This window comes from Podarcis filfolensis (genome assembly GCF_964270895.1).
Source record: "Podarcis filfolensis genome assembly, chromosome: 4".
Lineage (NCBI taxonomy): Eukaryota > Metazoa > Chordata > Lepidosauria > Squamata > Lacertidae > Podarcis > Podarcis filfolensis.
This window is the reverse complement of record NC_139607.1, coordinates 54,056,199-54,073,201: the sequence shown is the minus strand read 5'-3', so window position 1 is coordinate 54,073,201 and position 17,003 is coordinate 54,056,199. Positions and strand designations below refer to the sequence as shown.

Below are 17,003 nucleotides of genomic sequence, written 5' to 3'. Positions count from 1 at the left end.
TTAGTAGTACTGACCTTTCATTTAACTAAATTAGAAAATTTACTCATGTTAGAATGAATTCAGTGCCTTATCTCTCTACAGCCCCCCTGATTAAATAAATAAATAAATCTAATGCATATTTTGCTTGTGGATAACAGTGTGGATTTCCCACACTGAGTCCCAGCATCTCCCCCCGCCCCGTCCAAAAACAGACCAGTTCCATATTATATAAAGAGGCTTGTTAATCCATAATTTAGTCAGTAGTAGATCAGTTTGAATGGGGGGTCACACAACACATAGATTTAATAGCTTTGCAGCTGCTTTTGTAAAGCGGAATCAAGTTTTCTGGATTGGAGTAGTTTTACGTTGCTCTTCTAGTGAAAAAAAACCCACCGGCTTCTCAAGGCATGTTATTAAGAAAGGCAGGCTATTTATGTTTCATCTTGTGTAACAAATAGAGGGTTTAGATAGCTCTATTGTTTATAGGCTTCTCAAGGCTGTCTTGATAAAATATGACTGTGCCTGACCTTTTCGCTTGGGTGTGATGTCTAAATCAAAAGCTGACTGAAAGCAGTATGAACAGAATATATATGACATGATCTTTGCTTATGTAAATATAGCCCCTGCAGGTGAAAGAATCCCCATAGGGCTTAACAGAGCCCTGTTTTCATCCCTTCCTCCCCTCAATGCGGGCAGAAAGGCATGCCAACATGTCAGGGCGCTCTGGGAAATGGTATTTTTGTGTGTTCTCGCCTATCACCATTGCAGCTATTTCCTTCTGTTCAATTATTGAAACGCCAGAGATAACGTGCTTGTGCACATACTGGAGTGGGAGGGCAGGACTCTGTAAAGCTCTTCATGCAGGTAATTGAGCCCCCAAGGGGAAATATCATATCCATAGTTCTCAAAGAATGCAGTGTTCGCAAGGCAGGTGGACAGACATGGGCAATTAAGATGGGGTAGAAAAAGTGCTACTCTATTAATAAACATGAAGTGGCTTTGCTGCGGCAATGCCTTTAGCCAACATACACTTGCCTGTGAGTAATTCCCTCTGTGTAAGAAAGGCACATGTGTACAGCTGTTTGTGGATATGGTGAGAAAAGGACAGTCATCTGACTGTAGCTGTTATCAGACATAGGTTGCTTGCATCAGATGCTCTCTTCTGCATGCAGAGAAATAGAGCTCTTCCTACTCTCAGTAGAACATGAGACTCGTAATATGGTTTAGCTGATATTCCTGCATTGCAGGTGGTTGGACTAGATGACCCTTGGGGTCCCTTCCAACTTTCCAGTTCTGTGAGTCTGTACTCAGAGGTCCATACATTTTCTCTGGCCTTGACAGGTGCGGTCTTGCCTCTCATCTTGTACAGCACCTCCGGAACTCAGCACAAGGCCAAGGACAATTCCCTGCTCCTACCCCCAGCTCTAAGCATTGTGGATCCTTGCCCTATCTTCACAACATTTCCCCACATTATGGAATCCCACAGCTGCCTTTGCATACAGAAAGTGTATCACTAGAACTGTCAACTGTGCAGCAGGACACTTGTGCATGTGGATCTGCAGTGTGTGGAGGAGATGACTAGGTTGGGGCAATAATCATTGCTTCACTTATACTGAAAAAGACAAAACATAGCTAAAACAGGGCGGAGGTGAGCAGTAAACTATATACAAGCTGGTTTTCAGCATCTGTGCATGTATGAAGATCCAAAGGTGTGTGTATATTTTCCCAAAGTGTACCATCCAATTCACTTATTTCAGTAGGAATACGAATCAGTTTTTTCTTTGTTAAGATTAGAGTTTAGGGTTGGTGCTATGAATGTTACTTTATATAGCTGAAAAAATATTTCGGATATAAAATGATGACATTAGACATAATTCAAAGACGATTGGATGTGGAGAGTAGAAACAGGGACCCTTGTCTATCAGTGTGCATGTGCATTAGTGGAAGTGGAATTCATACAGCCCTGTAAAATAAGCTGCTATGCTGCCAATCAGCTGTTTGGTAGGGAGAACAGAATGGGGGATAAACTGTTTATCACCACGTTTGTAGCATATACTCTGTAGGGCTTTATGCATTGCACTCTACTACTAAATTCAGTTGGAGAACTGCCTGTGCAACACACAGTTCCTTGTGCTAATTGCACAGGTAGGTGGCTTCTAATTAGGTTAGGGTATTATATCTAGGTTGTTACTTGGAAATTATTACGAGCTACAAGAGGTAAATAAAAATTGAACTACCAGCTTTTGAACTGCCCACTTTTATTTGCTTCTATTAAGTGTGTAGGCTTCAGGATAATGCTGTCAATTGGCACACCACAAGGATGTCTGGTTGAACAAACTTCATTGAAATGACTGAGAGATGCATACAAGAAGAAAAATGCTCATACTTTATATTAATTTCAGTGAGATTTGTACAGCAAGGTGCCCAATATTCATTGTTTTTTCTGCCTTTGAATATATAAAAATCTTGCTGTCTGCACCGTCTGGCTCACAGCATGCACACAGTGGTACCAAACTGGTTACCTTTTCTGTTCCTTCCTCCTTGAGGCTAATAATATCCAAATCGAAATCCTTTCTTAAGCCATCTGTTTTGTTGAAAGTAATTCGCCCTGTCAAACCATCCCAACGAGCCTAGAGAAAGAGAGAGAGATATATAATATGTAGCCTCAACTTTTCAAGCCCATCAAAAATAATTGCGCATAATCTCTCTTTCTTAGTAGAATTCCTTTCAAAAACACTCCAAAAAAACCAATCTTCTTTTATTGATTTTCTGATTTTATTCAACTCAATGCATTATCAATAGTTATATAATAAGGACAGAAAACAACATGTGCATGGAACTTGGGGAACATCCCCAAGGTACATTATCCATCAACAACATTCAAACCAAAAACAATTCATGGGGTTGCAAAGAGTTTTGAGCTGTCATATGTCCTAGTCTCAGCCCAATCTTTGCACTGTCGGGATTACAAAAATTAACAGAGATGCCATTCTGATAGGCATTAACCCAATTTATTACACAAAGAAACCCTATCAGTCGGCAGTGAATCCATAAGGACATCTACAAACCACTTTTCTGCTTTCAGGGAATAAGCAAGAGTGACTGTAAATTTAGTGGAAACACTGTGCTAAAGAATCTGTTTTTCACTGTGACCCCTGGCTCTATTCCAGAGGACACACTATATGTCTCGTAGAGCTGGCCCACATCCAACACATTTTAACCAAAATACAAGGGAGTCAAGTATGAACAACTGGGGTAGTTTACTGAAAACAGCAGTGTGTCCATGTAAGGAACTAAAGAAAGCAAGGAAATGAAATCAGAACTTTTGCAAAAAAGTTTTGCTGAGGATTGAATGGTTAACTAATGGAGGCAGATACCTGGGCTGAGCTCTGGCATTAATATAGCCCTTGGTGGGAGCACATAATGGAGAATTTGCCTATGAAGGGGCGGACAGAGGGAAGAGAATTGTGAAAATCAAATGCATTGTTGTGAGAAGTTGTAGAAAGGTGGAGGAGGGAAAGACAGGAATGGAGTTTTGTGGGTGATTTACTTTGTTTATTTAAAAAAATTCTGCCTCAACTTTCCACCCAAATTTGCTTTTAAGGTGACTTACAAAGTCCAGAAGAAAACCATGCACACACACAAAACAATTACAAAATCAATTGACAAATTAGATAGCACTTAAAGCAATTAAAACAATCCAATACTGATTAACCAAAAGAGTCAAAGAAAGAGAAACATTAAGACCTAAGATATAAACCAGCCAAACTAACAGAAACAAAAAGAGCAGTAAAAATCACTTTTAACTGTCAAACCTCAGGTAAACAAGATGGATTTCTCCTAGTGCCTAAAAGAAGATGCTAGGTGAATATAACTCAGGAGAGAGTTCCATTATATGGTGCAACCACAAAAAACATGGTTGTGTGTTCTCTTGTTACATAGCACACTAACAAATGTGGTAGCATGAAACATACTTGACAGTTCCTTTCTTTTACTGGGAGTAATGAAATGATTGATTTGGTAGTTGGGCATAAAGTCTACAACCAACATTTTTGGTTCTTGTTGCTCCCACACAAACATATATCTCTCTTAGCCTCATCTGTTATAAATAACTGCATCACTGCTGAGAGTTAAATAATATATGTGACAGCCTGAGTCAAAGGTAACAGCTTTGCCTTAAGATGCTGTTAAGAAAAAGCTTAAGCTTAAGAGGTGGACTTGTATGCAGGCTCCAGACCTACCACTGGGCAGACTAAGGAGACTGCTTCAGGCACCTGATTTGGGACTTTATAAAAGGACAAGAAATGACTAGCTACTTACATTATTATAGTTGTATTTTTATTGCCAAGAAGGGGAAGAAAGGTGTTTGTGAAGCTTCTGCCTCAATGTCAAAATAAATTAATTGACCAGGCACTGGCTACAGCCAGGTCTCTCTCTCTCTCTCTCTCTCTCTCTCTCTCTCTCTCTCTCTCTCTCTCTGTGTGTGAGAGAGAGAGAGAGAGAGAGAGAGAGAGTGCACGCGCTTTGCTGTTCCATCTGAGGCAACAAACTACTGCAGTTTCTTTCATGCGGCTTTCTTTTTAAAAACTCTGAAAGGTTTCTAATGCAAGAAATATTTTATACATGATTCATTTATTTATTTTTTGATTTCTTGCCCACCCTTTACTATAAAGTTCCAGGGTGGGTTGCAACAATAAAATATGCAATTATATAGCCATTACAACCACAAAACCACAAAAGTATAAAAACAGTTTAAAACAGTTCAATATATTAAATAAATAAACAACAACACTTCCATGTTTGCATTTTATGTAAGCATTTTAAAACAATTCCATATTTTAAAACAGTTCCAGTACAGGTGCAGTCTTCTCTTCCAACGTTTCCTGTGTATGCAAACTGGCCTTTGGCTAGTTCCTAGTGACTTCCATTGTACCACTAGAAGAAAATAGATTTTCAAGTGTAGACAATCTTTATTATCCTCATTTAGCTTGCTCCTTCATGAAATAGCTTAAAAATGCCAGGAAGTCTCACAATATATTATAATAGAGCAAACTCATCAGTGTCTGCTTTACAATTCTAATTACAGGTTCTCTCAGCTATATATTTATTCCTATTCTGCATTAAACACATTGTAGATCGCTATCTACTATGAACCTGGATGGTGTACACAAAACTGAAAGAAGTATGATTAAGTTTCCATCTTTTTTAACTGTAGAACTGAATCTACTGAAATGAATATTATCATGTGCACAGCAATATCATAATCACATGGCACCTAAATCCTTTATGTAGCATTTGCAGAGTTTTTTTGTAGTGTTACGGATAGTAGGGTGCGATTTTTAAGAGGTCTGTGGTGATTTAAGGTTCACAGAATAGGCTCTTCAAGAGTGTAAATGGTAGTTATCGTAGGAGCTCTCACTGAAAAGTCATTCTCCTGATGGTTCTGCCAGAGAATTATCAATTTTCAGTTGACAGGCCCTTTGTCACCTCTGTCTCAGAAAATATTCTCACATTTCCTATTGACTTGCTGGTGGGCCTGCCCTTCTCATTAACTGACACCCTCCATAAGCAACAAGCTGTCCACTTTTGTAGTTACAGATGCTGTAATCCAATCTATAAAATTGCTCAAAAGTAATTGGGTTAAGCATTAGATTCGAACTTATTTGACCAGAAGTCCCAGCAACATCTTACTTTGAACTAATTTCAAAGTGTGAATGTGTCATCAATGAACATTTGATGGCCAGTGTTTAACTGCCTTTAGAGTAAAAGCTAGATTAGGAAAAATCCCCTAACAGGGCTCCTTCACAGGGCTTCTTCTCCAGAAAGCGGTCAGGGCGGGCAAGCAGCTTCCTTTTCCTAGGAGAAATCACTGACTCCCCTTCTCTTGGTGCATACTTGTTGGTGTCCTGCCAGTCACTAGAGTATGTGACTCGTTCAGTTAGTGATGGTTCTTGGAGAGACATCCTTGATATCTATCCAAGAATACTGTCCTGACACTTTCTTCAGGGAACATTTCATATATTCCTATTTTAACCAAATTTTAAGACCAGAAATTAAGTTGGCAGTGTTCTGGGGATTTAACATCTGTTGTCTTTGCAGTTTAATTTGATTTTAGCTGATTTATTTGTTATTACTAATCCTGAATGTTCCATATAGAGCAACATACGCATTTCCAATGAAATAAAAGGAGCTCAAAATAAAAACACATATTGAATTGTGAACATACTTTAAAATAGTATGAGCACCATGCCGCCTTCAGATATCCTCCTTGATGTTAACCAAGGCCCCTCTCCCCTCCCATTTTTTAAAAAAGAAAAACTGAATATTTTTGGAGGGTTGGTTGATTGGTTGGGGCTGTTTTGTGGAAATGATGCCTTCTTTTCTACGTGTTTTGGGCTTGGGGGAGAGGTGCAGACATTTTTCCTGTTGTTGTTTGTTTCAGGTGGGAGGTTCTAAGTTCCACCACTTTTTCTGTGAAATGGGTATTTTGTGGTTTCCGTGACAGCTCTTAGATTTCCAGATGTGCCCCTAGGCTCCAAAAGTTTAGGGAGCTCTGCTTTAATTAATAATCCCTAGCTGCTGTTGCAGAATAAGTTCCACATCCTGAACTAAATGACCTAGGGTCTAGTAATTATGTAACTGTACTAGACCAACTGTGGCCCTTCTGTTGAAAAAAGCAGCCTGTGAGTTTTCAAGTAGTTCTTGGTTAAGTGAAAGTTTTGACAATCTGTGGTAAAATATGTGAGGCACTTAGCAACTGAGAAGATGCCAGCAACTAATCTGGACAAGACTGAAGCACTTGCAAAGTATTGTAAAGTTCTTAGGTACTAGTTACCTTCCCCAGGGTTCTCTAATTATTATAGAATGGGTTGTGAAAATATGTTTCTCAGTGGTGTAATTTCTTAATTAGTTGTTGACCAGCAACCCAGTGAGACTGCCTGGCCCACAATATTAATATTGTGCCAGAGAGCTGGGATGCGTGTTATGCTTGCCATGGTGATGTAACCAAAATGGCAACTTTGTGATGATTTCCCCTTCTTCATGCCATATACAAGCATTTACCATATGATTTGGCTCCATCATATGGGGAGCATCCTTTCCATGGTCTATTTCAGTATGGACAGATAGATGGTGTAGGACAGGCACTTCCAACTCCCAAGAGACTGTGATCTACTAAAAAAACTGGCAGTGATCTACCCATTGTCATTGCTGAGAGTTGTCGAGTTTTTGGGGGGGAGGATAGCCTGTAGGATGCCCGAGATCTACCAGTAGATTGCGATCGAGTGCTTGGACATGCCTGTAGCTACCTTTTGTCAGAAACAGGCATTAATTAATAGCTGCCAATGACAGTTGCATCAGCAGAAGGCAGTTTTAGTCCCTGCAAAAGAGTGGTCTGATCCACCTTCAGACCCTGTGCGTGGAAAATGTTGCTCAGATGATTGTTAACATGCTTGGTATGGAAAAGGCACCATAAACTTGGATTTAGGTCTTTCCATTATTGCCACCCTAGTTGATAAGCTAGCTATCACAGATTATTGAACCAAGGTTATGCATGCACAAAGTGGCACCACATATGCATGCAAGTGAAGCATTAATTTATAATATAACTAACAAATTGTGCTGGAGATGCTAACTTTCAGTGGTCAAAATTGTCTCAATAAGCATAATTCATCTATAGGTGCAGTATTTGAAAGATAAATTGTCACCGCAATAATATCTGGAATCTATATTTTTAAATGAGGTTATTAACCTTAATAAAAACAGATTGAATATGAATGTGTATCGATCTTAAATTCAAGCAAATGCAATTTTCCCTGAAAAACTCTATCATTGTACCATTGATTGAGATCATTGTTTCACTTTCCCTAAATTTATTAGTCATGCATCATTGAGAATCAATATTACACCATGGTTTCTAGCCAACAGTAGCCATCAGATCAGTCAGAAGTTTTTAGCTGTGACTGTACCCAATTAGAGTAGTTGGCCATTCTAGGGAAACTTTCCCACACTGAGCTACTCTAGATGCAGCTCAGTCTGACCCAAAAGTCTTTTGTACTTTCTTCTGCCCATACTGCAAAGAGCTTGGTGTGGTATACAAGATCTCACCACCACCACCACACATTTTATCATTGCAACAACCGTTAGAGTTTGACTGAGTGAGGGACAGGTCCAAGGCCACCCAAGCTGCATGTGGAAATTTTGAACTGGAGCTCTCCAATCTTAATCCAATACTGTAACCACTTTACCAGAACTATGGTATATACACCTGGCTCTTTGCATTTAGTTTTATGTCCTTTAAACCCTAAGCTCAGTCCTATATGCTAGAATGTGAGGCTGGCTTCTAAGGCAAACCACACTTATCCATATCATACTTCACTGGTTTGAATTAAATTTTAAACATTACTTTTTTAGATTATGTTTTTTTAAAAAAGTGATATGTTAAAGAACATGCTGAACCTTTCAAATTTTTTCTTTATTCAAAATAATAAGTTCCAAACCAGTACGAAATATAAATAGGTATCTATGTTTCCAAACACTCTCTGGCTTCCTAGTTCCAGTTCTTTCTACTTCTCCCTCCTCCATTCCTTTTTTTCTTCCACTTGCCTTTTGTTTTATCCTTCCTCTATACCTTCTTTCACCTCCACTATCAATAGTATATGTCTCCTGAAGGATGTCTAGTTTATGCCCTGTAGAATCCATCTCTTAATGCAACTACCCTTTCATTTTCCATTTCTATTAGTTAAACTTATTATTATCATCAGGTATTAGTCAATGAGCTGTAATTAGGGAGGAAGTGAGAGATGAATACCTCTGAAAAGCTACACATTGAACCACCCCAATGCAATCTTTGCCAGATGGGCTGGGCCGCATATTGGTGAAAAGCAATTGGAAAACAGCCATACATTTATCTGAAGAGAACATAAAGACTATGCGTGAGCAAACAACTGGATGATCTAGTGTTAAGGTGGGGGCGGGGAGTTCATTCAATTGAATTCATAGGAGTCATGGAAAATCTGGACAGATTGAATTGGCATTTCCCCACCTCTTCATATTTTGATTTTTTATTATACTGTTGCAGTTACAATATCAGCTATTACTACAAAAACAAAATATCCAGCATTTATCCATAGTTACTTTTCCAGTAAACAATAATAAATAAAGCAATACAAATAATAAGATCTCCTATGAATACCTTCCACCAACTTATCCATTTCACTTAGTTCCAGACATTTTTAACAGCCATTCCTGGACAGATGGCAGCTGAGAGTTTTTCCACAATATAATCCCTACTGTGTTAGCAGCAGTCAATAAATTTGGCATGTGAAGCTCAATTAAAGTCTACATTTAAGAATGTTTAGTGTGTAGAGTATAAAATGTCTTCATTCCCATTAACCATATCTCTCAACATTCCTCAAGGACCGCAATTCTGTGAGTCACTGATCTGATCTGTGAGCCACAAAGTCACCTTTCTTCCTTGGAAGTATGACCCTGGAAAGTTATCTAATTCCCTGAGCCAGATTCATAGCCCGATTCACAACTCATGTGTATGTGTTAGTGTAGTTGTATTTAAGACTTTTAAGTTTCAATGGATATGTATAGTGCAACTAATAGTCATTTCATTTCCTCAAGACATTCTGGAAACTGAAGTTCTGTGTGTGCTTCTTGAGAAATCTCAGCGCTATAATCAAACTTCAGTTCCCAGGATTCTTTGGGGAAGGCACAACAATTACCGTATTTTTCGCCCTATGGGACGCACTGTCCCATAAGGTGCACCTAGTTTTTTTGGGGGGAAATAAAGGGGAAAAAAATTATTTTCCCCCTAGGCACGGGGTTGGGGCGGGGGAAGCCCGAGCTTCCCCCGACCCCAACCCCCAGAACAGGCAACTCTCCTCAAGCCGCGGGAGCCCAGCGCTGGGCTCCCTCGCCTTGCGGAGAGTTGCTCCAAGCCTGGGCGCGCTGAGATCAGCGCGCGCAGGCTTCAGCGTGCAGGCAACTCTTGGAAGTCGCGGGAGCCCGGCGCCGGGCTCCCGCGCCTTGCGGAGAGCTACCTGAACCCCCGGCGCGACTGCTCAGCGCGCCGGGGCTTCGGGATAAGAGGCAGCTCTGCGCAAGCCGGGGGAGCCCTCCCGCGGCTTGCGCACAGCTACCCGAAGCCCCGGCGCGACTGCTCAGCGCGCCCGGGCTTCGGGGTGCAGGCAGCTCTGCGCAAGCCGAGGGAGCCCGGGGGGAACTCCCCCGGGCTCCCAAGGCTTGCGGATAGCTTCCTGAAGCCTGGAGAGGGAGAGGGGTCAGTGCGCACCGATCGCTCTCGCTCTCCAGGCTTCAGCGAAAGCCTGCATTCGCCCCATAGGACGCACACACATTTCCCCTTCATTTTTGGAGGGGAAAAAGTGTGTCCTTTAGGGCGAAAAATACGGTAAGCTAGTATAAAAATTATAGAAGTGTGGATGTGCCTTTCAGGCCTTGACTGTAGTTTCTTTTCCAATATGCAGTTTCCTTTTTTCATTTAGTTTAGCACACTGCACAATAATAAACAGCTAGCTTTGGATTTCTCCCTTCTTTGGCTTTCTATTATTCTTCGTCTGCTTACTGTATAATTACTATAATGACTACATAAGTCATTGCACATTTTACCAACTAGAATATGCACTTCAAGGCATAATTTAACATATTTTTCATGCTAATATTTCTTATCAAATTATAAAGCTCTCATAGGTTTATTGAGTTCTACTAACAATCCTCATGCAAACCTGCCTGTTATTTTTCTGTAATCACCATGCTGTGAAAATTGTTCAAATCATCATCAAATGTTAACTTTTACAAATTAAGTTTTTATTTTGAGTTAAATCCATATCTATTGTACTGTATAATTGCAATGTTAAATCCATATTTATTCCACGTCATAATTGTAGGGTTTTTGGAGTTGGAGAAATGCAAAAATGTCATATATATTGGGAAAAAGTAACAAATATATTCAGAGAAAGCTCAAGGGGACTGTGGAGCCTCTGGCTCCTTTTGTTCATCTACTGTTTATTTATGATTATTTCTCCTTTAGCTAGTTTTCACAAAGGGTTTATAGTTGGACAAATAGCTACAGTCCCTTCTATGTTTGCTGCTAACGGGAATCTTTAGTATATCCTCAATACTTTACTTATGAGGGGCGTGTATATTTTGCATTTATCTCATTTCCTTGCACATGGAGCCTGGTGGTGGTGCTCTTCTGCTTTGGGTTTTTTAAATAGCTTTTCTCCCTATAAATCAGGCCTGGTTAACCTTTGGTCCTTCAGGTGTAGCTGGAATACAACTCCCATAATCTATAACTATTGGTCATGCTGGCTGGGGCTCATAGGTTATCTTCATTAAAAGAATCACAGGTTAGCCATCCCTGGAGACAGAGAGTTAAATAGCAAGGCAGCTGTCTGCGGAATTAAATTTAATTCCTCCGAACTGATTTTAGTTGTCCTGAAGAAAAAGATAAATTTTATTTTGCAAGAGAATGACCTGTTTCCCTCTTTGTCTGGCGGGGAATATAGATTTGTTTGCAAACTGTTTCATGAGGGGGCGAAGGATTAGAGTATCATTTAGATATCAAATGACATTAGGTCACAGGAACAGGAACTTCTGGAAAGGATTTAGTCTCCCCGTCTGATTGTAACTGAATGCTGATCCTAGGCAATGTACTGTATATAATATCTGCCCACACAAAACCTGGCTTGTGAACTCTAGTTAGGTTACCTTAAATCAGCAGGAATATCCAAAGGGTTCCAGCAAGCTTATATTTCTCCAGCAAAAGCTTAATGTTCCCTATACTCATACATAATATCCAGGGTTTGTGTAAAGCAACATTAATGGTATTTCTGTTGCAATATTTACCATTTTGTACACTCTTGGATATTACAGGACATTTGTTGTTTAAAGTGCATGGTAAGATGTTGCATCTAAAGCACAGCCATTTTTCAAAATCAAGGGACAGGCAGACAATTCAATAAAGTCTACTTTAAAATGTCTAGTACTGCAGGGCTATAAGTTCTAGGTAAGACTGGTGCTGCCTCCACTGTTACTCCCTGTCCTGTACCTTTTACTTAGCAAAAGCGAGGAGGAAAAAAAGTAAATCAGCAATCTTCTTTTCTAATATATAGAAATTAGTTGCTAAATGGCAAATATAGTCATTCTAGATTCCTTGGCAATTATTTTATTTTTTATTTTGTGGTTATTGTGGAGATCCTTCCTTTTGTGAAACTCAGCAGTCAGATAAAACTAAAACTCCTTTGATAGGAGAATTTCAAAGGAGGGGATCTAATACTGTTCGTGGGCATACAGCTCCTACTGATATAGCTGTCTAATTAAACCTGAGTAGAAAAGCTTGGGGTTGGGGCAATTTAAAAGTTTCTTCAGAGTAGCAGATGCTGTGATTTCCTGATCAATATTTATCCTCCCAAATGCTGATTGCTGCGCAAGGAGCAGCTAAGTATGTTTGCAGGTCTGACAGGGAAAGGGGCACAGAAGAAAAGGACTTAACACCTCTTTTCTATTAGCTCTTAAGAAATTCTCAGTCCCCTACAAATGCATTGCAGTTTTGTCTTTTAAGAAATACACTGAAACTGAATCAGAGATCTCCCACATAATGTGTAGCTGGCTCTTATGCTACCTTTCCAAAGGTTTCAGAATGGCTCAGTGTTCACACATATGCACTATACAGTATAATTTTATTCTTCTTACTTTTAGATATTTGGGCTTTATGTCTAATTTTCTCAGATTGCAAGTTTCCCTGCTGATCTAGTTGCTCTTTAAAGGGATTTGTTGCTTGGATTGTTATTGTTTTAAGAACTTCATTAGTTGCTCTGAGAGGCGGTTGCCTGAAGTAGTGAGACATAAATCCTCTTAATAAATAAATACATATGTACACACTGCAGCAAAAATAGGAAGGCATAGATAAGCTCTGGCATTATCTATTACACCCTACAGTTTGAAAGCAATTACTGCTGTGGAAATAGCGCAGCATAGTGGTGTGCTGCAGTTCTCAATCCATCATGGTGATTGTCATTTTTCTCTTTTGCTAAGTACAAAAAAATCACACTTCAAAAGATAAGAAGCTTGAGCCTTTTGAGTTAATGTTTTATAGACCATAAAATAAATTATCTGTGAAACTACCAGTAATTAGGTCAGATCTCATGTGCCATGCAGAATCAAGCTGTACACAATAAATGTGAATTGTACAATAAAGTCACATATCAGACCATGAACTGCATTTACTGAGAAGCTGTGTTGCTTTGGGGCATAACATAATTAAGGCATTCAATGAAAACTGCTTAAGCAATGACACAGTCTGGTTGGAAATGTTTCACAAATGTTTTGATAAACTTTTCCACAACCTCATTATTATTGATATGCTAGATACTGTGGGAAATTAATGTGGAAGACTAGTGAGGAATTGGGTTTGGAGTGTAAATCTGGGTTAAGATGACTGAATAGATGTTGTGAAACATATACTGTATTTGTATATGGAGTAGGATTAGCTGAGTTTCTAAAAACAGAAAAATGTGTAGAAATTCAGGCATTAGCTCTGTTTGGACATCACAACCAGCTACTGTTTCTTGTGACAGGAATAAGCATAAGAGAGATTGGACTCACAAAAGAGAACAGGAGAATGAAAGCTTTCACTTGGAATTACAGTTAACCATAATTTAGTGTTGTGAGCACATGCTGACATGAAATTACTCTGAAGCTTCATAAGCCATTGTTTGAAGTTGGCTTGTTTCAACAAAGCACAGTACTCATTAGATCTGAATATACAGTTGTCTAAGTCTATTATTGTATAGAAATTGTATGCTTGAAATAATCAAAATATCACACAAATTAACTTCTAGGAACTGATGTTTAAAAAGAGACAACTTTGATACTCACATTTCAATATTTATGTTCTTTGGTGCTAGCATCAAACATTTTAACTGAAAATGATTATATTTTGGTTTCCCCAAGCTCTGTATGCTGATACAGGCTTACAAAAATGGAAATCACCTCCAAACTCCCAGTGGAAAGTTCACTAGAAACCTTAAACTAATAGTTCAAATGCAGAGGGCAGGGGTGATCTTTGCTTTTAATGGCCCTTCAAAAGTTATGTCAGGTTTGCTTTGTACCAGATTGTAGGCTGAAGTTTTAAATACTGTACCAGGAATTTCCTTCAGTAAAGAGGATATGTGAATATTCTGCTGTTAGCTAAGCACTAGAAATGACACCAAGCATTGTGTGGTAGAGAGAATTTCTAGTGTATTAAACAGCAATAGAGAAAAAGGCTATTCTGAATTCCAGCAAATGGTCCATGCTTACCTCTTTTATCAGGTTCATAAATCTGGGTCCAAAACGCCACGGCTTATGTCTGTGACATTGCAGGGAGCTGACAGTCATTTGGGAGGCACGCTGGGAAGCCACTGCAACCATGTAAACCGCATCATACACCAGAGCTGCTTCTGTCTGTATGTGGGAAAATAGAAAACACCTTTAAGACAACATGTTCAGTCCCATCCCCTGATTTCCCCTTCATTCATTCCAAAATATGAGCCCTGTGTCTAAGGCTTGTAGTACTCTCATTAGTTATCTGTGATTATGTAAGAGTAATGTCTAATTTTAGACATTTGTTTTCTGGACCAGCAAAACTTCTTTGGATCAGGCCCTTAGTGAGCAATTATACATTTAAACGACAGAGGTTTGTTGAGTCTATAAGACCAATGGATAGAGTTAGACTCATCTATTTAATGAGACATATTATTATTTATTATAAAACTTCACACACTGCAAATCTTTTGGGAAATTAATAGATTAATTCTATGCTTCATTGACCTACTTACACTACTTATAAATACTAGATAGTTTAGCAATCAAATGTGATCTGAATTTACTAACGGGTCTTAATATAGTACAGATCTGTGATCATTGTTGGCGCACAAATTAGGATTGACATAAAATCAATAGCTTTGTTTGAGAATAAATTTAAAGTCTTAACTTATTGTGAGCAGTGCTTCCCATGTAATCTTTCAGATCTAGGACCCGGCTTTAACCACAAACTACAAATGGGAGCCACTTTTAAATTGTTTACTTATCATAACCATCATAAAAACCTAAGATGACCCCTCCTGGATCAGACCGAAGGCTCATCTACTCCTGTTCTCATAGTGGCCAACCATATGTTTTTGGGAAGCCTGCAAGCAAGGCCTGAGTGCAACAGCACTCTCCCCACTTTCGGCTCCTAGAAACAGTTATTCAGAGGCACACTGCCTCTGCAAGTGGATGTAAAACCTAAGTTATTATGGCTTTATCCTCCATCAATTGGTTCAATCCTCTTTTAATGCCATCCAGGTTGGTGGTCATCACTACATCCAGTGGGAGCGAATACAATACAGGTAACTAGCAACTTACACACATTTAACTTGTGCACATTTAGTTGCACACGCCTGACAATTTAAAAAATGAAAAATAAAAAGGGGGCAGTCATCTGGGGAAAAAAGACTTTAGCAATCCCACCTGCCATTAAAACCTATGTGTTTTTAACTATATACGGTTTTGGCTTTACAGGGAATCCCTGAAACATAATCCCAGCGTAAGTTGAGAGTTGCCTGTATTTTAACTATGCACTCTTTGTGGAAATACTTCCTTTTGCCTGTTTGAGTATTCTAGTATTGTACTTCACTGGACAACAATGGGCTCTAATATTATAAGAGAGGATTTACTTTCTTCACTTTATAATCTTATCTGTCATGCGCCTTCTTACTCATTTCCCCCCTAAACTAAGAAACCCCAAATGTTGTGTAACCTTTCCTCATAGTGGAGCTGCTCCATCTCCTTGATCATTTTGATTGCCCTTTTCTGAACCTTTTCCAGCTCTACAATATCCTTTTGGAGGTGAAGCGACCAGAACTGTACACAGCATTCCGACTGTGCTTATACAATACATTTGTGTAACAGCTTTATGATATTGGCAGTTTTATTTTCAGTCCCTTTCCTAATGATTGAGGCATTGAGGCATTGAGTTTGCCTTTTTCACAGCTGTTGCACACTGAGTTGACATGCGAGCAGAGTCATCCTGCACAGAAGGGTTGGCAATAGATGTAGCTTGTCACTGTACATGAGGAAGAGCTACACCTGCTGAAATTTCCAACAGTCAAAGGCACAAACTTATTATTTATTGGGTTGGACTAGATGATCTTCAGGGTCCCTTCCAACTCTACATTTCTATGATTTATTAACAATCCTAAGGCTCCAGTTCTATACACACACGTGCCTTTGAGTAAGCCTCATGTATTTAGTGGGGCTTATTCTGAGTATACATGCATAGGATTGTACTCTAAAAGACAACTATAAACCTGAAATAAATCACCACCACCACCACAGCATAAAACCTCCAGCAGAAGAGATGAAAAGCAGTATAGCAAATCTTTTAAGCAACACCAGAAAACATTTTTAACAGGTTTTCAACAGACATTAAAATAAAAAAAGTCTTCATCAAGCAGCTGAAAGACCACAGAGCAGACACCATTTTCTTCCAACATTGTGGACAGAAAATGGACATTGTGGATATAGTGGACAGTGCTCTTTCACTTACAGTCATCATGCCATCTAGGAGACCTGTCTCTGGCTTGGGTGGTGCCTGTAGCCGTTCCATTGACCACTTCTCAATAACTGATGACACTTGTGGATTGTCAATGTTGAGTAAGCGAAATCCAGTCATATTGACTCCGCTGTATCTGTAGGGTTCCAGGTCTAGTGCAAACAAATCCTAAATCATCAAGGTTTCATTTTGGGGGAAAATAAAGGAATAGATTGTATTAATGATAAAAGGAACCATCCTATATATTGAGTCAAGCCAGTAGCCTAGTAGTGCCAACCTAGAGTAGCAATGGGTTTCAAAGCCATGGCTCATGAACCAAGGAATTGTTTTTTTCCTAGCCTTGTACTGTTTTTCCTTGATCCCAAGCTCACCAAAAATGGCATTCATTATAAAATCAGAATAGCTTTGATCTGAGTAGGAT

General features: G+C 39.3%; 1 protein-coding gene across 6 annotated transcripts in view; it reads right to left on the bottom strand.

The window, feature by feature from the left end:
• Positions 1-17,003, bottom strand: part of GRIK1 (glutamate ionotropic receptor kainate type subunit 1) — a 150,880-nt gene that overhangs the window by 36,499 nt on the left and 97,378 nt on the right. For all 6 annotated transcript variants that reach the window (XM_083611276.1, XM_083611279.1, XM_083611277.1 and 3 more), the window contains exons 6-8: positions 16,577-16,750; positions 14,308-14,451; positions 2,502-2,609 (exon numbers count right to left, since the gene is read on the bottom strand). In XM_083611276.1, the coding sequence (XP_083467402.1) occupies positions 2,502-2,609; positions 14,308-14,451; positions 16,577-16,750 (426 nt within the window). The remainder of the gene's footprint in view (positions 1-2,501; positions 2,610-14,307; positions 14,452-16,576; positions 16,751-17,003) is intronic.